Source organism: Candoia aspera, chromosome 14, assembly GCF_035149785.1.
Source record: "Candoia aspera isolate rCanAsp1 chromosome 14, rCanAsp1.hap2, whole genome shotgun sequence".
Classification (NCBI taxonomy): domain Eukaryota; kingdom Metazoa; phylum Chordata; class Lepidosauria; order Squamata; family Boidae; genus Candoia; species Candoia aspera.
Window position 1 is genome coordinate 18662331 of NC_086166.1, and position 23654 is coordinate 18685984.

Consider the following 23654-nt stretch of genomic DNA (forward strand, 5'->3'; position numbering starts at 1 on the left):
GCATTTAGTCTGACCTCTCTGTCATGACCTTCCCGTCTTGGGTGGCCCTTCACGGTTTAGCTCATGGCATCATTGAGGTGCTCAAGCTCCAGCACCACGACAAGATAACGATCCTTTGCTGAAGAAGGACCATCTAGACCAGTGCTTATCAGCCTCGGCAACTTTAAGATGTGTGGACTTCAACTCCCAGAATTCTCCAGCCAGGAATCTTAAAGTTGCCGAGGTTGAGAAGCACTGGTCTAGACAGTTTTAGCAGTTTTCAGTGAGTGTTTTAGGGAGGCACACTCTGGAATACAGGGGCACCCTAAATCCAGTGGGTGCCCTCCTGAGATTCCACTCCCAATTATCTCTGCCAATCAGCCAGCCATGGAACAAAGATTGGCAGCAGAGACACACCAGTCCTGGTCAGGTGGTTTTGTGTGTGGGGGGTGGGGTGGGGGGTGGAAGTGGGAAGAGATGGCCTATGCTTGAGCAATCATTATACAAATGGAAGAGCAGTTTGTGGATGGATTCACACTTCACAGTGAGGGGGTTAACACGTTGAACTGACCCATGGGTGGCTTATGTATAGTTTATTGATTCAGTTGGAATTGACTGACTCCAAGCAGTATGCTAAGCCTAACTACACATTTTATCTTCATGTATAGACCCACCCAGAAAGATATGTTGTTCATTTATGTTTGGCTTAGTGTGATGTATGAACCAGACCAGTATGGCTTATTAAGCCAACTATGTCTCAGCATGAAGTGTGAAGCTGGCCTGGAGATGTCAGTCTGGTGCCATTTTTTGTTGTTTATTCATCCAGTTGCTTCCGACTCTTCGTGACCAGCCCACGCCAGAGCTTCCTGTCGGTCGTCAACACCCCCAGCTCCCCCAAGGTCAAATCCATCACCTCTAGAATGTCATCCATCCATCTTGCCCTTGGTCGGCCCCTCTTCCTTTTGCCTTCCACTTTCCCCAGCATCAGCATCTTCTCCAGGGTGTCCTGTCTTCTCATTATGTGACCAAAGTACTTCAGTTTTGCCTTTAATATCATTCCCTCAAGTGAGCAGTCTGGCTTTATTTCCTGGAGGATGGACTGGTTTGATCTTCTTGCAGTCCAAGGCACTCTCAGGATGTTCCTCCAACACCACAGTTCAAAAGCATCGATCTTCCTTCTCTCAGCCTTCCTCATGGTCCAGCTCTTGCAGCCATATGTTACTACAGGGAACACCATTGCTTTAACTATGCGGACCTTTGTTGTCAGTGTGATGTCTCTGCTCTTAACTATTTTATCGAGATTTGTCATTGCTCTCCTCCCAAGGATTAAACGTCTTCTGATTTCCTGACTGCAGTCAGCATCTGCAGTAATCTTCGCACCTAGAAATACAAAGTCTTTCACTGCTTCTACATTTTCTCCCTCTATTTGCCAGTTATCAATCAAGCTGGTTGCCATAATCTTGGTTTTTTTGAGGTTGAGCTGCAAGCCAGCTTCTGCACTTTCTTCTTTCACCTTCATCATAAGGCTCCTCAGTTCCTCTTCACTTTCAGCCATCAAAGTGGTATCATCTGCATATCTGAGATTGTTAATGTTTCTTCCAGCGATTTTAACTCCAGCCTTGGATTCCTCAAGCCCAGCATGTCGCATGATGTGTTCTGCGTACAAGTTGAATAGGTAGGGTGAGAGTATACAGCCCTGCTGTACTCCTTTCCCAATCTTAAACCAGTCCGTTCCGTGGTCTGTTCTGACTGTTGCTACTTGGTCGTTATACAGATTCTTCAGGAGGTAAACAAGATGACTTGGTATCCCCATACCGCTAAGAACTTGCCACAATTTGTTATGGTCCACACAGTCAAAGGCTTTAGAATAGTCAATAAAACAGAAATAGATGTTTTTCTGAAACTCCCTGGCTTTTTCCATTATCCAGCGGATATTGGCAATTTGGTCCCTAGTTCCTCTGCCTTTTCTAAACCCAGCTTGTACATCTGGCAGTTCTCGCTCCATGCATTGCTGGACCTCCTGAAAGGTTCTGCAATGACTAATCTTGAAGAAAAAAAAACATCTGCCCTTGCTCTGAAGTTGTGGATCTCATGCCCACCACCAGAACTCTTTTGGTCCCACTGTTGCCCCCCATGAAAAAGGTGTAAATCACAAAGCGTACTACGGAGCAGCCCATTGCAGAAGCAAACTGGTCATGATGGGCCTGGGGTCTCCCAGCAGTGCTTGTCCTGCCTTTCTCAGCACCTTTGAAGAAGCTCCTCTCAAGTGTCCAACGTGTCCCAGAGCTTCCAGGAGAAGATTCTCTTGGAGACGAAGATGGCTGTCTCTTGCCTCAACCTCAGCATGGAAAACAAACAGATTAGGATTGTGTGTTCTTCCTTTCCAGAATCAAGATGTTTCCCAGTTCTTCCTGCCCTTCACCCTCTTTTCTGGAGGCAAAACCCTGCAGGAATCATGGTAATATAAACATACCAGGATCTGTTCCTGATCTTTGTTGGATTAAGTGGCCAATCACAGTGGCCATTCTGAAGACTTGTGGCAGGTATGCTGAAGAGCCCCTTCCATGCCTGTATTCTGCCTTGAGTGCCCTGCCCAGGGAGAAGCTCAGGGTGTCAGCTGAATCACTAATCCTAAGAAGTCCGTGGGACAGAGCGACTCAGGGACTGGACCAGGAGCGGGATCCCCGGGTTGCAGTCCACCTTCAGCCATGGATTGTGGCTTCTAAGGAAAGTCTCTCTCACCTGGCTGAGCTGACCTCACCGGGTTGCTGTTACGGTGATAAAACAAAGGGGAACCCTCATGTAACTGGCCATGAGCTCTTGGAGAGAACATGGGGTATAAAGCTAACACATAAACCAAGTGATAGCAACCCCTACTGAGAGCTTATTGCCCCTGATGGTGGAGATGGCATTTGTAGTTACCAGGACCGGCAGTCACTGAAAGCTTGATATTCTACGTCAGTGATTTCCAGTCTACTGCCTTGCAGAAGGGCTGGATGTCAAATCCCAGCATTCACAGCCATTATAAAGTAGATGGTGCCATGTCAAGGAGGTCTGTTCAAAAACCTTAAATTATTCTTCACATTTCTCTCCACACCTTTCAGTTTTCTTAGCATCCCTTTCTAACTCCCAGATCCCTAACTAAAGCCTCAGTGGAGCTGCAAATAAATCACTGCATAATTTCACAAATAATAAAGGGTGTGCCCACTTGCAGCTAATCACAGTACGGACATGTTCTGGCAGTACCCCCCCCCCCCACACACACACACACTTTTTCCCCTGGTGTAGCTTTTATCTCCTCTCCAGCCAAGGAGTGAGACAGCCTGATGACATCTTTACATTTGTCATTGTTAAAGTCATATTTCCCCCCTTAATTAGGCACCATTCAGGAACTGCTGCAAGGTGTGTAAAAGCTGTTATACTTTGGAGAAAAGTCCTGATAATGGCAAAGACCAGGAACAGGAGCAATAGAGGCAGGAGAAGGATGCAGAAAGGGCGGGTGGAGAAGACCAACTCAGCTGGGGGGAAAGGCCTTAGAAATGAGGGTGCCCTTGGTAGGGTCAGATGGCATTGTATCTCTGAAATCTGGGGTGGTTTTTATTTGCAGTATTTTGCGCAGTATCCTCAGTGTATATGGTCACAGCTGAATTAATACTATGTCACTGATCAGAAGACTGTTTGTTTTTCAAACCTGCTTCACTGCCTTTTCTTTCCTGTTACTTTTCTATTCCAAAGTGACAACGTGCTCTTCCAAGATGCTCTTGGCATCAGGTGTGAAAACTCCCATGAGCCACTGACCTCTGTTGAGCTTGGTAATGAACCTCTAGGATGCCCCAGAGTAGGACATGAGACAGTGGCTTAGAAAATGATTGCGAGCTACCAGCTTTTGAAGTCCCTGGTGAGCTCTTGAATCATCAATAAACTCCAATTCCAAAGAACGATGATAAAACCTCCCTTCCCCTCTGGAAACCAAAAGGATACAAAAGAACAGCTGGAGATCAATTCCCAAGAAGGCTGGAGGCTGTTGTGATGCTGGGAGGGACAAAGCCAAATCCTAATTAGACAGTTCCTGTTAGCTGATGCCTGGATGACTTTCTATTAGCTGCTTCAAAGCTGGAGAGAAGGCTGGAGTCTTTGCTTCACTTGGTAGCTGCTTGTGAGTAGCATTTCCCTGAAACCATTAAGTCCTTCCAACCCTTAAGGAAAGGGGGACAGTGTTTGACAACTGCTTTATGGGTGTCCAAAATCAAGGGATTGCCTGTGAATCCGTAAGATACCCGGGACAGGCTGGAATGTTGGTGATCCAGAGGTTGGCTGGAGGAAAAAGGTCAAGGGAAAGATAGCTTGCCACAGGCAAGTGAGGGAAGAGGAAAGAGGAGAGGGCAGCAAAGCCCCAGGTCTTAGGAGGAGCCAGGGATGCAGCTGGGGTTGGTTCTGAGCACCAACAAGAGGGTCTCTCTTTCCTTCTGCCATACCTGGCCATGAGGACTCTGTGCTTAGAAGCTGGGGTAGAGTGTTGCCTGTTGCCCAGCAAGCCCCAGAGGCTATGACAGATAAGGCTGAAGGTGTTCCTCACTAGCTGGTCACTGAACAGGAGCACCAGCTTCTGCCTGCCTGGGAGAAGCGGCACCTGTCAATTTCAGCACAACTGGTGCTATTGAAGTGCAGGAGAGCTGCCTTCCCCCTCCCTCACCACCCCAGAGCGCAAGGTTGACTTCTCACGGCTGTGTTTAATGGAAGGGCTGATTTACTCAGATGTTGCATTCTCATGCTGAGGTCAAGAGGCAGGACTTTGCTGTCTCTGTTTCCAGAATCTCATTGCCATTTTGGCCAGGACCAGCATCTTGGCAAAATCTTGGTCATGTGTTGGGGTGGAGTACCTAACAGCTGTTGGGAACACAGTGGGGTCAGCAAGGCAGTTAAGGGAGGAAACAGTGTTGTTACAGAAGAGATTCTGGAGTCCAGGGGAGTGGAAAAGCATGAGAAAGAGGCTTGGAATAACACTGCCTTAATTACACTAGGTGTAAGTTGAGCTGGAGAATTACTTTGGTAGGCTTTCAAGATTCTGGTACGTTATCCTCCTAGCAATAAAACTGTTTCCAGAAATCCAAGTGGTTTCCTGAGCTTGCCAGCTTTGCAGGACTTAATATTAATCTTGGGATTATTATTAGCAGAAAATGACTCTTCCTGCTCTGGAAAGATAGCAAGAAAACCATTGGCCAGGGGAGTGTAGAAGGCTGTAGGGCAGGCCTGAAGTTTTTGGAGACCCCAGAATAGATTTGCTACTCTGCCCAAAGTTCTTCATGCATCTATAAGAAGTGTGCAGTGGGCTGCCAGTGAATTCCAGGGCCACAGGCTGCCTCCTGCATCTGGAGATCAGGGTAGGGTCAAGAGGAGACAGCAATTGCAGAGGAAATGGCTGCAGTCATGCAAATATGGTGGACCCAGGAGGGGAGGTGGGGAAGCAGGTCCCAGAGGCCTTGTCATTTGGGAGCCTCAGGTACCTCCCTGTTTCCTCTGTGGATGGTTGAAGAAATACCCCACTCCCAGGGCCCTCTTTTCCACAAAAAGCAGTATTCTTATAGTGGGCAGGGAAGTTGAGGGCAGCTGATGAGTTTAGCAGAGCCAGGTCCTCCACCAAGGGGGATCGGCAATGTGCATCCATTCCATCCCCCTCCCCCAAAGCGACTGCCCTTTAAGTTGCTGGTTGGTTCTGCCCAGTGGTAGGACTGGCCTGCCATGGCTTGACATGAGAGAGCTTCCCAGCAGCCATCTGGGCTGAGGAAGGAGAACCGCCAAAGACATCGGCTCCTTTTCTCCGCACTCATCCACTCCTGGAGCAGACATGGGCCCCCTCCCTGCTTCCAGGAGCCAGCAAGACAGCTTGTGCTGAAGCAAGCAAGTGGAAATTTCCTCCCTGTCCCTTGAGCCTTGTGAAACATCGTAAAAACATCTGTGGGATTCTGTACCTTCCGCCAACAGAGAACAACTGCTATTAACGAGGAATCTTAATTACCGACACACCAATAAAGCCAAAGGAGTGATTGCTCAACACCTGAAACGCAAAGGCACCACGCTCAGTACAACGTGCTGTTGTTCTTGTTCCACCCCAAAGGTGGTAACCTGCCAGGGTGTGATGGCCAAACCCAGGCTATGTCGCAGCGGCACCAGCGCTTGCCACCTCCTTGGTCCTGCTCCTCTATCACCATATTCCGGGGAATCGAATGGCATTAGCTTTAGGGCAGATCCAGAGCATGGAGGAACCACACATGCCCCTCATTTTCGGACCAGAAAGGGCTACCCGTGGCTTGTGGGTGGCATTACCTTCACCGTTCTGCAGCTGTAGTAGCCGCTGCTGTTAAATTCCCTCCCACTTCTATATTATTTGATCCACTTCTTTCAAATCTCTGTCTCCAAGTGAAATAACTGAAAGTGAAATAACTGTTAGACTTTCAGGATACATACTCTTCCTCCAACTGTCAGGCTCCCTAAGGGAGTAGACAGAAGCTTCTGAAACTCTTGAGCAACACAGCTAGAAACAACTCTTTACTGTAACCCAGTGAATGGCACTCGGGTGATCCAGACCTTCTATCCCCTCCTGATTCAGTTAGAGAGGTTTCTCTTTTCACATCTTCTCCTGTGGAAAGGACTTCCTGCTTCTGCTTCTCAAACTCAATAGTTGTGCCTGACAGTCACTTATTTATATTCTCTGCCTTCTTGCTCTGAGAATCTCTTGCCCGTAACAGACACCAAACATTCACTCTTCTGGATTGCGTGGAAGTGATCTTGGTGAGGTTAAATTTCCAACCTACTGCAACAAATACATTTTACTCTTCTGACAAGATACTAGAAACCAGTGTGGAATTTCTCCATTAATTGGCATTTGGTGACCATGCCAGACATCTACATTTCTGACATGTCCAACTACTCTTCCCATCTTTTCAACTCTTAAAGAGGAAGAGATCACTCTTCTTTCTCTTCCATTTATCTTGCATTCCCAACACCAACTTGCTCTGTGGACCACCCCTTAGCAGCCTCCCGTCTTGTCACTTTTTCATCCAAAATTCACCCATGGGCTTCCTTTCTCCTTCATGGTCACTAGAAATGTCAACACTGGTATAAAAATAGAATGCAGGATTAGGGATCTGCAGATTTTCTCCCTCCCTCTTTCTTTCTTGCTTTCTTTTTCTTTCTTTCATCTTGCCTTTCCTTATCAAGGAATATCTCAAGGTATGATCAAAAAAGTCAAGATGACAGTCACAGCGGTGCAATCAAAGCTCTGTCTGTTTTTAGTGTGTCATGGAGGCAGGGCTTCGATCACACAGATGGAGCTTCAGTCACACTGCTGTGGCCACCATCTTGACCATACCTGAGTATATTCCTGTCCCAATCTATAAAATACTAAGTAACTCCTTATAAGCAATTAATGGTTGACAATTTAATTGACAAAGGTCAGCCATGTATAACAATAAATAAGTGCCCAACCACCCAAATAGATTTACTTTTTTTGCCCTTCACATTATCTAAAAGTGGAAGTGTTTTGTTTTGTGAGGGCTAAAATATGATAATTGTAGACCACCTTTCTTGTTCAAACTAACACTTTAGGGTTCATCAGCTTTCTCACCTTTCCCTTTCCAGTTCTCACCGGTGATGATAAAGGGACAGCCTGTCCTATGAACCGTGGTGCTGAAGGAAGCAAGTCCTGTCTTGTGCCTTTATAGGAAGGAGATTGGAAAAACCATTACATTAATAGTAGCAGGAGATGTTAAGCTCTGCCTAGAAGGGATAGGTAAAGGTAAAGGTTTCCCTTGACATTAAGTCCAGTCGTGTCCGACTCTAGGGGGCGGTGCTCATCTCCGTTTCAAAGCCGAAGAGCCGGCGTTTGTCCATAGATACTTCCATGGTCATGTGGTCAGCATGACTACACGGAACGCTGTTACCTGCCCGCCGAAGCGGTACCTATTAATCTACTCACATTTGCATGTTTTCGAACTGCTAGGTTGGCAGGAGCTGGGACTAGCCACGGGAGCTCACCCCGTCACACAGATTCAAACCGCCAACCTGATCGGCAAGCTCAGCAGCTCAGCGGTTTAACCCGCAGCGCCACCGCGTCCCTTAGGGAATCCTATGCCTAGAAGGGATCCTATGCTCAAATCCCATCATAAAAGTCTGCCCCAGCTTCTAGGGTTCTGCCTGGGTTCTGGGGAGTCGGGTCTGGGGTTGCACAGCCTCATAGGTTCCTTGAGTTTATTCCACTGTTACCTCCATGAGCCACAGTGTGAAAATGTTAATAAATGCTGGCTTTCTTCTCTGCTTGCTGGCAGCATCTCTGTTTCAGTGACTCCAGAGTGGGTTGTACTTTCCCTTCCGGGTGAGAAACTGTGGGCAGCCTGTCTCCGACCCTCTGCATTATAAGGACACTTCATTTCATTTCCTGTGGTTGATGCAGGATCTCTGTATCCCCACAATAGGAGTTAGCTCTAGATGAGCAGAGGGCCTTCCCCTCCCTCGGTGCAGGCTGGTATCATCCAGATGGATTGAAAGGCAACTCCCATCATCCCCAGCAGGACAGGGTGCTGAGCTGGCTTCTTTGTGAGAATGCAAGAGGTTAGCAAAAATTCAGGTCCTGGGCAAAGGACCAGGCTGAGCATCCTCTTTGCTACCAGCCGTGGACAATGGCAGCATGTGTGTGTGTGTCCTGCTCCATCCACCCTCAAAAGCAGGTCTTGCCAATCAACACGGTATCTTCAGGGAGGGGGTCAAAAAAGTCAAGATGGGAGCCACCAGATGTGATCAAAGTGCCATTCCTGTTTTATGTGTCCCAAAGGGTGGGGCTTTGATCACTGGGCTAGCTGCAGTCTTGACTTCTTTGACCCCCTCCCTCGTACATCTCTGCCAATCAAGATCTTAGCACAGGGAAGTTGCAGCCCTACTGCCTCCCCATTTTTTCTTGAGTGTGTGTGTGTGTGTGTGTGTGTGTGTGTGTGTGAGAAAGAGAGAGAGAGAGAGAGAGAGAGAGAGAGGTGGGGGGGGGGAACGTGCAAGCCAGGGATAATCCAGTTCTTTCAGAATGTCCTTTTAACTAAAAATCCTGTGTAAATCTAGCTAGTTTTATTGCAGGCACAAGATCAGAAGTGTTTTTGAAATTCTTCCTGCAAATCCAGTAAAGGGAATTCACTGCATTTACAGTTTCCAGTTATTCATTCAATAGATTTCTATTCTGCCTTTCTTCTGGGAGCTTCCGGGGCAGAGCGTAGACTTCCCTCCCCTGGCTCTTCCCCAGCATGTAACCCTGTGAGGTTGGCTGCACTCAAGACCATGGATGGCCCAAAGGCTCCCTGTGAGCTTTGTTGGAGGAAGGTGGACGGGAGCACAGATCTCCTGGTCTTTGCCCAGCCTCAAGGGTGGCGCATTTGGCCTGTCCTCAGCTGTGAGAAAAGCAAATCCAGCAATGCTGTCCGCCAAAGAGACAGACATGGAGGGACAGAAAGTCAGTCGCTAAACAAAAACAAGGCTCCATGTTGCTTTAGAAGAAGGAGAAGCTCCGGATTTCATCCACTCCACGGCTCTGGGACTTCTCTAACTGGGCCATACTGATCTGAGGAGCCCCCATTCAGGGTACATGTACGTGGAGCTTGATACTGTCGTTCCTGTCTGCTGATTAACTAAACATTTACCAATGGCTCAAAATTTGTCTCTTTTTGGCATTCGCTGGTCACGAGAAACAACACGGTGCAGAGTCTGAGTGGTAGTAAATAAAACATCGTCCAACCCGATTCCCCGAATCTGTCTGGTTGGCTGAGATCAGACTCCCCCACCTGGCAGCCTCCATAGTTTCCAAACAGCCTTATGGGAGTCAGACACCAGCAGCGCTGCAAGATGCCAAGCTGGGGAAGGCTGGTGGGAGGCAGTGGCAATGGCAATGGGGGGAGGTTTATTTGCTGGGGGGCGGGAATCCCTCCAACGAGTGTCCCATGGCAATGCCTCCCTTTCCTGGGTCCCACTTTCTGCCCTCCCCAACCGTTTGATGCCCTTTGCACAGACTGTATCATCTCTGTGGCCCTGAGGTCTCTCCAGCCTGAAAGAGGTGCCCGTCACACTTGCTGCACGAGCAGCCACAGCCAAGCACAGCCTGAGGAGGGCTCCGTCCACGGTTTGCTTCTAGCCACCACCTGCCTGTCTGCCCCGAGCACCCGAGGTGAGGAGGCCTCCGAGCTCTCCGTTCAGGGCATTTCGCTGAAATTCTCTGCCCAGACTTGGCCCTGCAGAGGCACTGACTGCAGACAGCAGCAGCGTCTTTACGCAAAGGCAGGGCTGGGCTTGCTGGCCTTTCAGTGGCAGCCAATTTATACCCCAGCTTTATCCCCAGACTCAATGCAGAAGCACTCTGTACGTGCTCAAGGCCACCCTCTTGTTGTTAGTGCTTCATATGCTGGTACATTGAGAAAGGACTGGCCAGCCTTGATGCCTCCAAAGGAATGGATGCCGGCTCCCAGAATTCTTGCACGGCTGGGCTGCCAAGGAATTCTGGGAGTCAATGTCCACCCATCGGATGAGGCCAACTGCCCCCATCATGCTCAAGAGGCCTCCTGGCTCAGAGGGAGCGCTGGCGGTGCCACCTCTTTTAGGAGAGGCAGCTGTGCCCACCCCTTCCTCTCACGTGCACCGACCGCCTCTCCTAAGCAGGCACCGCTGCTCTGAGGAAGGAGTGTCTCTTGGCTTGCTCTTGGGGAATCTGCACCCTGCGCTTCGCCCAGGCTGGCAACCAGGTTTGGCAGAGTCCTCCGAAAGGAAGCCTTGAACCTGAGCAACCTGCCCCCCCCCCCGAACAAACAGCTCTCCTTCCTCAGTCGGCTGGAACAGCCCCCTCCTGTCCCCTCCCCTCCAGGTCTGACTGTACTTTTGTCACACTTCTCACACACCCCAGAGCAAGTGGGGAGGGTGCCAGTCTTCCCAGGAGATAAGAAAACTGCTGCTCCTGGCCAACAGGGCCGGTCAGCCGGAGGAGCGTTGGGCAAGCTAGTGAGGAGCCTCCACTCTTCCAGGGTGAAGCTGTCCAGCTGCTGCAGCCAGGAGGTGAGACGCCCAGGTGAGACCCGCAACAGCTTGGGGCTGGGGGAGGCCGGGGTGGGGGCAGGAGAAGGATGAGGATCCCGTCCAGAGAGGGACAGGCAAGCCTCCATTCTGCATTCCCTGGACAGGCTGCAAAGCCCTCCTGCATCTCCTGTTTGTTTCCAAATACTTAAAGTGAACAGGGAATCAGCCTTAAGACAAATGAAAAATATTTTGGTCTATAGGATGCCTTTGAAAGTGTTAAAACACAATTGCAAGAAAGAGTGCTTGAAAAGCAAGTAGCTCCTTCATTCCTTTCTTGGAATAATTTCTCATCAGGAGCTTTGTGGAAATGAATCTGTTCCTCTGCCTGATGATGAACAGAGACGGAGCCCAGAGGGTGACCCTTAGGAATTGCCTCCAGCTTTGAGTACAGGCTGGCATTTTGCTCTTCCTTGGACAGAAAAGAGGTTTTTTGTTGTTTGCTTTTTTCGAAAACCACACTGGATAAAAGTCTTCTAAGTCAGATCTTCGTTCCAAAGTTCACTTCTTATAATTGCTGAAGAATACTTTTCAAATCTTAAATATCAAGTATAGATACTTTTTGGGGGGGAATAATAGGATGTGCCAAAGCCAACATTTTATTTTGATATGTGTGCAAATTTATAGCCTGCCTCTTTAGTGCAAACTGGACATGTTTTAAACAAGTAGAAGTCCAGTTGCGTCTCTCACTGGCAGCTGGGTTTCCTGTGAGGCTCCCTCGGGCAAAGGGGATGAGATTCCAGCACAGAAGGAGCTTGTGGGTCAAGAAACTAAGACTCATGCACTTTACAAGGGTGCCTCTGAAGATGCTAGTCCTCACTGATTCAGGGCACCTACTGAGTCTCCCACCCCAGCAATCCCATGGGCCCTTCTCACCTTTCCTCAGGTGAGAAGAAGAAAGAGAATAAGGTGGGATTGAGACCCAAGGGAAACGCTCCTTGCTTGCTCCTGGAAAGCAAACCCACAAAGATCTGGCCCGACGCTGCTCTGGCGCTTTCAACCCAGCAGCTCCACCCAACTCAGGGGAGGCAATAGATTGCCATGTGGGATGGATCCCTTGGGGCTACATTTAGAGCTCCAGTGTGGAGACATTATTGGGCCAAAAAACAGAATGACGAAATAATTGCATGTAGAAAGTGGCCTTTGTACTCCCACACTAGTGTGGGGTGTCTAGCAGTACATATTTGAGTGGGGAGGGGAAAGGATTGCAGGACAGGGTGCAAGTGGTGCGCCCTGGAGGTGGCTTTTCTGCCCTTTTGGCAGGGGAGGTGGGGAGGCTGGGGGGGGGGGGCTGTCCTGCAATCAGCTCTGTGCCTCTGCCCAGCACTGCTGTGGAGCTTCCAAAAGGGGTGGATTTATCTGGGTGAATATAGGAGCGGATGAGGGAGGTGGATTGGGGTAATCATCTCAGCAATACTTCTGCCCAAAACTCATTTCAGGTTATATCCAAGCAGGTGAGTTTTAAATAAAAAAGCAAGGTGGTTTTCTGTGGTTCCCTTATGCCCCGTAACGGCAACAGTAACCCTCTCAACCGCTGATCAGTCACTCTCTCCCACCCCGTTGGCAAGCCCCTTCTAAGCACCAGCTCATTGAAACAGCCCTTACACTTGCCATGCTTGCCTGGATTCTCAAACTGACCCAGCCTTCTGGGTTCCCACAGCACATTCCGCCATGAACTGACCACATGGGCTGGGTTCATGCAGCATCCTTGACTAAAACGAGATGGGTCATTTACTGGTTTGATGTGTCATGTGAACACAGCCCTTACGCAGAACCGGTAAACAGTAGAGCAGTAGTGAGGCTTTCTCCTGGGAAAAGTCTACATCTTTGCAGGCCCAAAAAGGCCTTCTGAAAAATGAAAACAAACCTGGGGCAGTCCCGGGGTGAACTCAGCTGCCCGGCCCAAGTTCGGAATTTCTCGGATGGCTGGTTGGTTCTGCCTTGCACTTCTGCACTCCGTTCCTGGCTGGCTGCTCTCAGAGAGAGAGAGAGTGGGTGGCATGGGGGGACCTTCGCCTGACCAGTCAGGGTGGCTGCAGTGTTTACAAGTGTGGGGTGGCTGGTGGGTTTGATTTTCCTTCCTGTTGCCCGAGCTGGGTAAGAGGAGGACAATGGGGGGCAGCTCTGCCAAAGCCTCACCCTGCTCAGAACAGTCTGGCCTTGTGGGAATGACAAGCAAGCCGATTTAAGTCTCCATTGTCACATACCAGGGTCAACCTCCATCCACCTGACTGGGCTGGCAGGGAACAATTTTGCATACCAAGGCAGAATCTTTGTCTTCCAGAATTGCCCAGCCATGTCAGATGTGGAATTTGGACGGATGTCTATCAAAGAGCCTGAGCTGGATGGCAGACGCAGCCCTGCCCTGCCCCACTGGTATGAGCACTACCTGCAGCCATGCCTCGGGGAGCTGGTGGGCTCAGCCTTCTTCATCTTCATCGGCTGCGCTTCAGTCATTGAGAACTCAGAGGGCACGGGGAGGCTACAGCCAGCCTTGGCCCACGGATTGGCGCTGGGGCTCACCATTGCCGTCTTGGGGAACATCAGGTGAAGGAAGGGGCAGCCGTGGGCTTTGGCAAGGGGGTGCGGTCCTAGTGAGGGTCGAGAAGGTCTTGGCAAAGCTTGAAGCTAGCAAGTTATCCACGAGGGAGCGATGGAGGAGGCTAGAGCCCAAGCAGGAGGGGGGTCAGCTGAATTCAACCTCCAGATCAGTGTTTCTCAACCCTGGCCACTTGGAGATGTGTGGACTTTAACTCCCAGAATTCCCCAGCTAGCCACAAAGTCCACACATCTTCAAGTGGCCAGGGTTGAGAAACATTGCTCCAGATAATGCTTCCAGGGGTGAGGTGGCTCCCCAGTGATTTGAGGCTAATGGTGATTTTGGGACTCAGATTCTTTGCAGAGCTGTAGGGAAGGGAGGCAAGGAAATAATCAGGAAGCAAAGTCCAAGGTTGGGTGTGGGGAGGGACTCTGGGTTCTCCTTGGTCTGCAGACAAGGCACATAAATTGGAGGGACCGGAGTTCCAACTCCCCACCTTGAACCTCTTCTGTCATTGCTCCTGCTGGCCCCACCTGCTAGAAGGATGACGAGGAGACCTTTGCTCAGAAGCTGCATTCAGTTAAACTCCAGCTGTCCTAGACTGGAGTAAGCAGACTTTTAGTAGATCTTTAAAATCCATCTGCTCCCCCTGCCCCACACTGGCAAAAGAAAATTAACTTTTAACACTGCTTTGATTTAAGCATCCTTTTTCTAGAGAGGTGAATCCCAGCCGGTAATCCATCCTTTTCATCCAATGGGAGAGGTGCTTAATCATGGCATGATCCCAGCGTTTCCTAGTTGCACATGACTACTGTGTTTTCTGTCAACAGAAATTGGTGGTAATTTCAATAATTAATGAGACTTATAATGCTGTCAAGTGCTCAAAGGGTTTCACATAGAGTATTCCAGATGTAATCCTCACAACCAGCTATCAAGTAAATAATCCCATATTGCAGATGAGTTGACTGAGGCTGAGAGAAGGTGCAGCCTTGGGGGAGTATAACCTGCCCAAGGCGATCTCTTTGAATCTTCTTGGGTGCTAAAAATCCCCAACTTGATGGCTCACAGATCAACCAAATGGGAATCGGTGTCATGCAAAACCAGTTCTTTGGTCCCTTGCTTGTAGGAGCAGGCCCTTGGAACAAGATCCAAACAAGTGGAAAGTAGTCCTCAAAGTGCAGAGCTGCAGTGGGTCATTTTTCCCCTTGTTCTTCTTGACTTCTGCTCTGTTCACCACTAAGTCTGCATTGCAGCTGTCTAAATTGGCAGGTCTGCAGCCTCAATCCTCTTCCTTTGCATTTTTGCGCTCTGCATCGCTCCTCTGGGCCAGTTTGTAACTGGAGCGCCTACCTTGCTTTCAGGCCTATTCTTAAAAGCTGGGCCTCAAACAGGGCTTAGCTAGTTAAACCTGTGGTCATCCTTTGTCCATGATTTGAAGGTGATTTACATAAAGAAAGAACAACAGAGCCAAGCACAATGGCCAGCAGATAAATGACATCAGGACATCACAGAGTTTAAATACTTTGGGCAGTGAAAATGTTTTCACTGCTTGGCTCTTGTTTCAAGAGGCTTTGTTTCAATGTGGGTGCCAGGTGAACTTGCTGGTGAGAGCCATTCTGGTCCTGGAACCCCCTGCTGGAAGGGAAGCCCTTCTCTTTATTCATTTATTCATTATTCAAATTTCTATCACCGCCCGTCTCCCCCCAAAAAGGAGGGCTCTACTGGAACAGCCTCACTTCAGGCAAAAGGGGACATTTGGGAATGATATTGGCTGCTGGCCTTGCATGGCAGGAGATGGTCTGATTAGGAAGTTCCCCATTTTATTTTAACATGCCAGGGGAACCCTCCTGTAAGAAGGAAGGGGGTGCCCTGTGCTATATCCCCCTGGCCTCACCGCTCTGTATAACTTTGGCAGAGCCAAGCCACACTGCCCAGAGAGGATTCCTAATTCAACCCTTTCCCCGTGGCTGAGTTGGATTCTTCTCATCCCTGAGTTGGCAGAAAACGAGACCATCTTGAGATTTGCTGTCCTTCTGGTCGACCCCCTTCTGTTGCCCCCTTTCCCAGTTATTGCCAGTCTCCAAGGAACTGAATAGGCAACTGACCCAACAGTCCTTAGGCAAGGTGAGGCTGCCCTTGCAGGAGTTGGAATAAGGGAGGGGGATCCTATTGGCACAGTTGAGGACGACCTAAGCCTGTCTCACTCTTGTTCATGCCCTGGAAAGATGCAAATATAACCGTTGGGTGGGGAAAGGCCGTTAACGGCAGGAGCAAACGTAGTGCAACCTATAGCTGAGCCTCACACCAGTCAGAAGTGTGGACTTGAACGTTCCACTGATTCTTTTTCATGAATGAAGCCAGAAGAGGCCTGAACAAAGGGAATAATTCCATGACAAGGCTGTTGAAGTTTTCTCCTCCAAATTTCTTGACTTCTGCTCCCTGCCAGCAGGCAACGGTGTGATCCGACATCATCTTCCTCCCAGGCATTCCTCTGAGCAGAAATTCTCTTTCCCCCTTTCTGCCTGCAGCGGAGGCCACTACAATCCTGCTGTCTCCCTGGGGGCATGGCTCGTTGGTGGGCTGAACATGGTGATGGTCATTCCATACTGGATCTCCCAGCTGTGCGGGGGAATGATTGGAGCTGCCCTGGCCAAGGTATGTCTGGGGGCTGGGATGGAGGGGGATGGGGGGAGCATCTGGGTGGAGATGGGCAGCTTGCCACAAGGATGGTGTCAGCCTGCCCAGGTAGACCAGACAGGAAACACGGCCAGATGAGCCAATGCTACTTTATTGTAAGGATCCATTAACAGAAACTTGCAAGTCTGAAAGTACTTCTCTCCCCCTGTCCCCTTTACTGCCCCCCAACTAGGGAGGGTCCCTCCTGAGCCTCTTGCCCCACCCACCATCCAGCTGCAGGCTCAGCTGCTTCTTATCTGACCATTCCCTTGGCTGTGTCTTGTTGCCTTGTCTCCCAAGGTCATTCCCACATACCATCACAGATGGTGAGCAGAGGCTATGGCAGACATTGGGTGGCAGGGCCAAGGACAGAAGTGTCTGACCCATGGAGGATCTCCCATGCAAAACCCCCTGAAAAGAACCAGGGTGAGCTAATATGGTTCATGGGGGCAGAAAAGTACACCTCCTGGTTGATGCTTAGCTTCTTAAAATGCCTTCATGCTGACCTTCTTTCCTTACCAAACCAAATGCAACATGAAGGCAATATGGGGGTGAGATGAGGAAGGCGAGCCTTCCTGTCCAGCTCTGGCTTCTTCTCCTTCCGTCTGGAAGCCACCTGCTGCAGCAGTTCTGGATCCAGGCCTTCCTCTCTCACAGGAGGAAGTGTATCTTTCTCTGGTTCAGGAATGGATTTCGGACACCTGAAACTACAGCCCTTTGATGTGAAGCTAAGAAGGTATCCCAAGCGATGTCCCAAATCTTGGTCCAGTGGCAAAGCAGCCACTCAGTCTGAAGGACCTCAGATACTTATGGGCACTTGTGTGTGAACCAGACTAGGCCATGAACTTCCACGGTTTCTTTGTTTGGGCAGTGCAGATGATCTGGGCACAGCTGGTGTGCTTGGTTAATCCAGGTTTATCAATTTGCAATAATCCCTCTTTGATGTCTGCTTCAGGTGACAACAACGTGGGAGAGATATGAAAATGCCACAGGAGCAGCCTTCACTGCCATTTCCTCAGACCACCAGCTCCCTGCTGCTGTGGTGGGGGAGATTGTGATGACCATGTTCCTGGTGCTGGCTGTCTGCATGGGTGCCATTAACGAGAAAACCAAGAGTCCACTGGCACCCTTCTGCATTGGCTTCACAGTCACAGTGGACATCCTGGCTGGGTGAGTTGTCCAGAAGGCTGGCAAGCGCTACTCAGTCCCAGAAGAAGTGGTGTGTGACGGGGTGGCGGGTGGGGACTGGCCTTTTCTTGTGGTTCCCATGTTCTTTCTGCATGAATGCCTACCGCAGCCAGCCCTGCCTCCCAGTTCTCTACATTCTCTACTGCTGAGATTCTTCTCAAAAGGTGGAGCAGAAAGCCAGCATTGGAAAGATCCAGGAGTGCTCCATGAAAGGCAGGACCTACCTCTCAAAATGCTTACTTTCACCTCGTGGAACACCCACTGTGGACTACTGCCTTGCTGCCAAACTTATACTTTATATGGTTTTCAGGATGACATTTTGGCCACATCGTTTGAAAAAAAACCCCACCACAATCTATGGCCCACAAAATTTATTCCCATTGATTTAAACTTATTAGTTCCCCTTCCACAAAACAAAACTGTTTGCCGTATAAAATACCCAGCAATGCTACTTATTTGCATAGGTCAACTCCATCCCTTTCGCTCCCCACCCCACTCCCAAAACAGTCCCAGTTGCTCGCCCATGTGCAGGTGACAGTGTCTGCTCACTTCTCTGCGTAAACAAAAAGATGTTCCTTCTGCTCTGAAAGGAAAGCTGAAAACACTGGCAGGTGCAGAGCTGGTTTCAAGATAGGTGAACTTGTAATGTTTTCACATCTCAGAATGCGGGTGTAAAAATTTAGGCAGATGTAAGTAACAGCTTTGCAGATGCTCAGAACAACCTGGGGGCTTGGGAGAGGGAAGCCTGATGAGCGTGATGGCTGATCCTCAACCCTTCCCAACACCTACAGGAATCAAGTCAAGGAGCACACCTGCTCCTTGAGGGATTAACATCCTCCTCTGGTTTTTTTGTCTGAAAGGATTAAGCCTGTGAAAAACACACAGAGGTAAAAGATGCCCCAATGGGGTGGCCTGGGCAGCATATGAGATCAGGGAATGAATCATTGGCAGCCCAGATTTGGCATGGGGAGGAAAGTGGCTTTGCCTTCGTTATCTGCTGTGGTTGGTCAGCTCCCTCGTTTGGCAGCAGCCACGGCCAAGGGCCTCCTGACCTGCTGGACAGCTCCACTGCCTGGCTGGAGGACAGATGGGGCCCTGGGCTTTGACCTGGGCAGAAACGGCTCTTCTGGCCAGAATGGGTAGAACACTGTCCCTGGCACTCTTTGCTACTAGGATCCATGGTGCCCATCTTGGCACTTGGCCTTTCATACCCCAAAACACTTAAAATCCCCAGCATCTCTCCATCACCATGGAGGTCTTTTCTGGATGAAGCTCCAGCCATGTTCCACCGGCAATTCAGGGAGAAGAAGTCCCACACCGCCTCACTTTGAAAAAAACGAGACAGCACCACGTATTGTCATATATGCTTAAGTTGCCGTTAGGCAGCTAAGTAATTTTTCCCAGCTGTTGCATACAGAGATTAAGAAGTGGGAGGGAGGAGTGTAGCCTCCAGGGAGGGGCTCTGGAATCACCGGATGGCTCTCCTGCTGATGCTGACTCAGCTGAGGGACACGGCCCCACGGCCAGGCAGCACCTTCCCCTGCACATCTGCCTCAGGGTGCCCCCCCAAGATCGCTGGCTCCTCCCAGCACAACCCCCAAGAGGCCTGGGAGAATGTCTGCTCCTACTTTCACCTCCAGGTGAAGACTGCCCACCCCCTGGCCTGGAGGGTTTCTATTTCTAGCCATCTAGAAAATACGTCTCGTGCTGCGGTGCTGGTGCCTACTTGCCTGCTGTTCGTCTAAAGACAAATTGAAATACTAAATGCAGCAGTGCTTACCCTTCAGAAGACCTGCTCTGTCACCGGAAGCCGATCTACCAGTTATTTCAGTGTCAGTTCAGTGCGTACCAATGGGACTTGAATGGACTGGGCTAGTGGTCCAACATGAGTCTGGCTTGCCTAGGTCAATGGCTTGGGGCAGGGGCACTGTAGGTATCACTGTATGAATTAACTCTACGCTGTTTGAGGAGAAGCGGGGGAATGGACAAAGAAGGCGCCTCCAGGGCACTCTTTTTGCCCAGGACTGAGAATCCCAAGTCTCTGAACACATTACTGGGAATGGCCGTTTCATTCTACTTTTCACTGTCAATCTTTTTGCACTGTTCAGGGGTGCTGTTTCTGGAGCCTGCATGAACCCGGCCAGAGCATTTGGCCCTGCAGTGGTTGCAAACTACTGGGACTATCACTGGGTGTACTGGGTGAGCCCCATGGGGGCCGGACTTCTGGTTGGTGCATTGATAAGGTAGGTGGCAGGTTTCCAAGGCCTTCTGGAATGCCAAGAGGGTGGGAGTGGTACAGATCTCGGGGAGAACCCTCATTCCAGAGGGCAGGTGCTGCTTCATGGGGCTGCCTGGCTGGGCTAGTTGGACCCTTGGCTTGATTCAGGAGCAGGACTTAGGCTTCACTGGCTCTATCAGCAGCTCTTCGTGCCTAACGGCCAATGGAACTTCCATGTCCAAAGGCAGGCTGTCTGAGTTGTTAAAGGATCCCTCGCTTGTGGAGAACAAGGATGCGTTTGGCCTGCAGGAAGTCCCACATTTAGTCCTGGCAGGTTGAGGGTAGGCCAGGAAAGACCCCCAAGGACCAAGTCCGTGACGCCTTGGGCCATATCAGGAATGGACTGCTTCCATGTGGTCTCTGCAGCCCCTCCCAAAGTTTTTAATGTGACAGAAGGCAGACACAATGAAACACCTGGGAAATAATCACATAGCTTTTAATTAATCTAACTGTAATTGTGTTCATAAGTAACACGTGCTTTTGTCCTGGCTGTGCCAGCTTTTTTGAATCTGGCCCTTCGCATGCCATTCAAACGCCAGGGCTGCCACGGGGACCTTGTCCTTGCGTCCCCACCTTGAGATGGAATGTAGTCCCGGGCGTGGAGTCCAGAGAAAAGCTGTAGAAGTTCTGAGCAGTCGAGATGTTTCAGCGGTCCTCCATTCTGGCATGAATCCGGAGCCAGGCTGTGTCTGCAGAGGGCTCTTTCTCCACCACTTCACCCGCAGCGTTCTTCCTCCCTTGTGCATGCGAGACAGAGGGCAGGGAGAGGCAGAGCCTGGCTTCGCACAGCGTGCTTGGTTCCTCCTGCTGCCTGCCCACAATGCTTGGACTCAAAAACGAACTAGACAGACCAGGTCTGTGCAGCAGACTCAGCCGCAGAGACGCCCAACCAAGGTTGATGGGAACTAGGTTCAGCACGGAAAAGGACTGACTTCAGGCATTGTATCAGAGGGAGCGGTTTGGTTTCTGGCATCCAGGTCTGAGTTATCAGGATGAAGGATTTTATCCGTTCATTTGTTTATTGTATTTCTTCACCGCCCAACTTGTATTGGGCGGTTGATGGATTGTGGCGCAAGCTCTCCTGCGCCTCGTAAGGCCTGCCAAAAGCAGGTCTGGCCAGAGTAGAGCGAGCTTGATTAGGAGGGTGTTAAACCGGAGGCAAAACCTCGAGGGCCGTTTGGATGGAATGCGCGTCTTGCCGAAACGGGACCTCCTCAGCCACTCAGTGAGATGTCAGAAAGAGCGCTGGCCCACAAAGCCACACCCTTCACTGTCCACCCCCAATGGCCAGAACACGAAGAATAACCAGGATGAGCAGAGTCTTTTGGAACAAGACAAATAAAGGCAAAAGAAAAGTGGGATGACTCCAGGACTGGGTCAAGGAAGGGATAGAATTTGCTCAAAACCGAGGGGGGAGGATTTGTGCGGGATGTTAGAAATGTCCTCTCCTACTGAACGAACCTGGCAAGCATCAAGTTCAAATGCGGAGGAGCCAGTCAGAAGCCAGAACTGCTCTGGGTGCCTGATATTGCCAGATGATCGAGAAGATGCAGATTGGTTTCTCCAAGCAAGCTGAGAATCTTTCCTCGTAGAACTGAGGGGGGCTTTAATGACCCTGCCGTCTGTATGAAGACCATCTGCCAAGTGTTGTTGTTCCAGGAAATTCCTGACTGGTCTTGCTGGTGAGGGAGGCCCAAGAGGATCAGCTCTCCTTGGGTCGGCGCTAGTCACCAGGGAGGACGTCACTGGAGAAGTAGAAGTTCTTGATTTTTAGGGAAATGGAGTGCAGCCAAGTCATGACACAGACTTTGAAAGAGTGCAATTTAATAAACTCAGAGCAATGGCAGGAGAAGCTAATGGGAAAAGAAATTCCTAAAAAAAAGGAGGCACTATTGTAAGCAACTCCAGTGAGAGAAATAATAGGAGGAAAAACTAATGTGAAGGTCAGGGAATCAAAAAGGACGCAAACAGGGGATGGGAAAATGGGGAGGTTCTGGAGGAAGAGGCTAGGCAGGTAGCACAGACTTGCACAGATGGTGGCAGGAAAACAGGAGAATGAGGCCAGGTTGGCAAGGGTGTTAAGAATAAGATGTTAACAGGTAAAAAAGGAAAGGGAAAACTCCTTAACTTCAATTTTGGCTCGGTCTTGTGAAACAACGGCTTTTTAAAAATGGGTAACCTCCTTAATAGGTTGTGAGGATGTTAGAAATGGATCCTGATTTCAGCAACAGATTCTTATTAGCAAGCTAGTTAAATCTGGGCTGGATGCCATGATGTGCCATCAGTTATGTGAGCATCTCAAAGAGTTTTCATCAGAAGATGATCTCTGGAGGGAGACCACAAGGGGCTCTGCATTGATCAATGACTTAGATGGGGGGGGGGGGAATGGATGGGATAGCTACTAATACCCCCCCCCCAAGTATCATGCCCACTTCTAACAAACACTGTTTACAGGGACATAGTAAAAAAACTCAAGATGGCAATGCACATAAAAACAGGTGGAGCTTTGATCGCACCATTGTGGATGCCATCTTGACTTTTTTGACCATATACTGCAGACACCTTCAACCGTTGAAGAAAGCCTCAGCGTAGAAGGGCTGCAGAGAAGGGCAGCAAGGATGAATGTGGTCCTAGGAATAAGACCACAATGCTCAGCTGTGAGGAGCCTGGAGGTGGAGATGGGGCAGCTCTTTCCAAGCTTGTCCACTTGTCCTCCAGCGACCGGCCTGGACCTCTTCTCTTCCCAGAAGGCAGGATAGGGCGATAGGGAGGGCAGTTGCATACAGTACCTTGGCAACCCGGGGGAAGTGGCACTTTTGGGCCTCCGCAAAAGACCTCCCCTTTTGACAGTGTCTGCCCTTTGATAGACGCACCTTCGGAGTTTTAAGCGGAAACAAAGCATTATGTACAAGCTCCCCCCCACCCCCGACCCAGAGAAGCAGCAGGAATTGAGAAGCGCCAGCGGAGCACTGGGCTGCATCCCGAAATACGGGCTCACGGCTCTCTCTTTCCTTTCTGCAGGTTCTTGATTGGAGACGCGAAGACCCGCTTCTTCCTCAAATGAGGGCGCCCCGAGAGGCTCCTGCCCGCGGTCCCGGGACCCCCCCCCGACCCCCTTCCCTGGGTGACCCCGGGCACCGCACAGCGGGCTTGGCTCGCCGCTGCTCTCCGTCCTCCCCGGGGGAGACAGGGCCGGCGCTCCGCCAAGCGCTTGCTTTTGCCCCGCAAAAAAAGGGCGATGCGATCCTCCCCCCCCCGTTTGCCGAAATAGTAACTCCGCCTCCCTTCCGAAATCCCCGAGGGACGATTCCTTCAGTCCCCGCTGGGACGGCCTCTTTTTTTTTTTTTTAACGTTCCGTCAACCGAGAGAGGCAAAAGGACAGGAAGCGCAGCAGGACCGGCAGAGGCCGGCACGAATCGGGCGCGGCACCGAGGGCAGCCGGTCCCGGAGGCCGCTTCGGACGAATCGGCCCCCCGAAGCCGCCGCGCCAAGCGACAGCCGCGCACCCGGAGCCGCCCGACGAGGCCCGGCCTCGGGCAGCCGCAGCGGCCCCGGCGCACGCCTGGCGCCTCTGCGGCCCCCGTCGCGGGGCCGAGGCACCCCGAAGCCGCTCCTCAGCGCTCCAAGCGGGGACCTGCCGGGGCCGCGCCGCCCCCCCCGCGCCCCCGCCACCGGGGGTGGCGAATGGCCGGGGCTTCCTCCGCCCGGGTCCTGCTCGGCGCGCAGTTTGGAAAACGGCTCTCCGTGCCGAGCCGAGCCGAGCCGGGCCGAGGGAGCTGCGTTCCCACCGCAGACGGGGGCGCGGCTCCTCGCGGGCCCGGCTTTCCTCGGTCTCTCGCCCCCGCCCGAGAGCGGCCCCCGCGCGCCTCTGAAGACGCGCCGCGCGGCGGGGGCCTCCC

At 50.8% G+C, this 23654-nt stretch overlaps 1 protein-coding gene across 2 annotated transcripts; it reads left to right on the forward strand.

Moving 5' to 3' along the window:
- Positions 1-10959: 10959 nt before the first annotated feature.
- Positions 10960-23271, forward strand: AQP8 (aquaporin 8). Of its 2 annotated transcripts, none has more exons than XM_063314943.1 (6): positions 10960-11068; positions 13358-13620; positions 16141-16267; positions 17244-17458; positions 19585-19719; positions 22776-23271. In XM_063314943.1, exons 2-6 carry the CDS (start codon positions 13370-13372, stop codon positions 22816-22818), a joined length of 771 nt encoding a protein of 256 aa, XP_063171013.1. In that variant the 5' UTR covers positions 10960-11068; positions 13358-13369; the 3' UTR covers positions 22819-23271. The 2 variants fall into 2 exon arrangements, with proteins under 2 accessions (XP_063171013.1, XP_063171014.1); XM_063314944.1 differs by lacking the exon at positions 10960-11068 and adding an exon at positions 11962-11982.
- Positions 23272-23654: the final 383 nt, after the last annotated feature.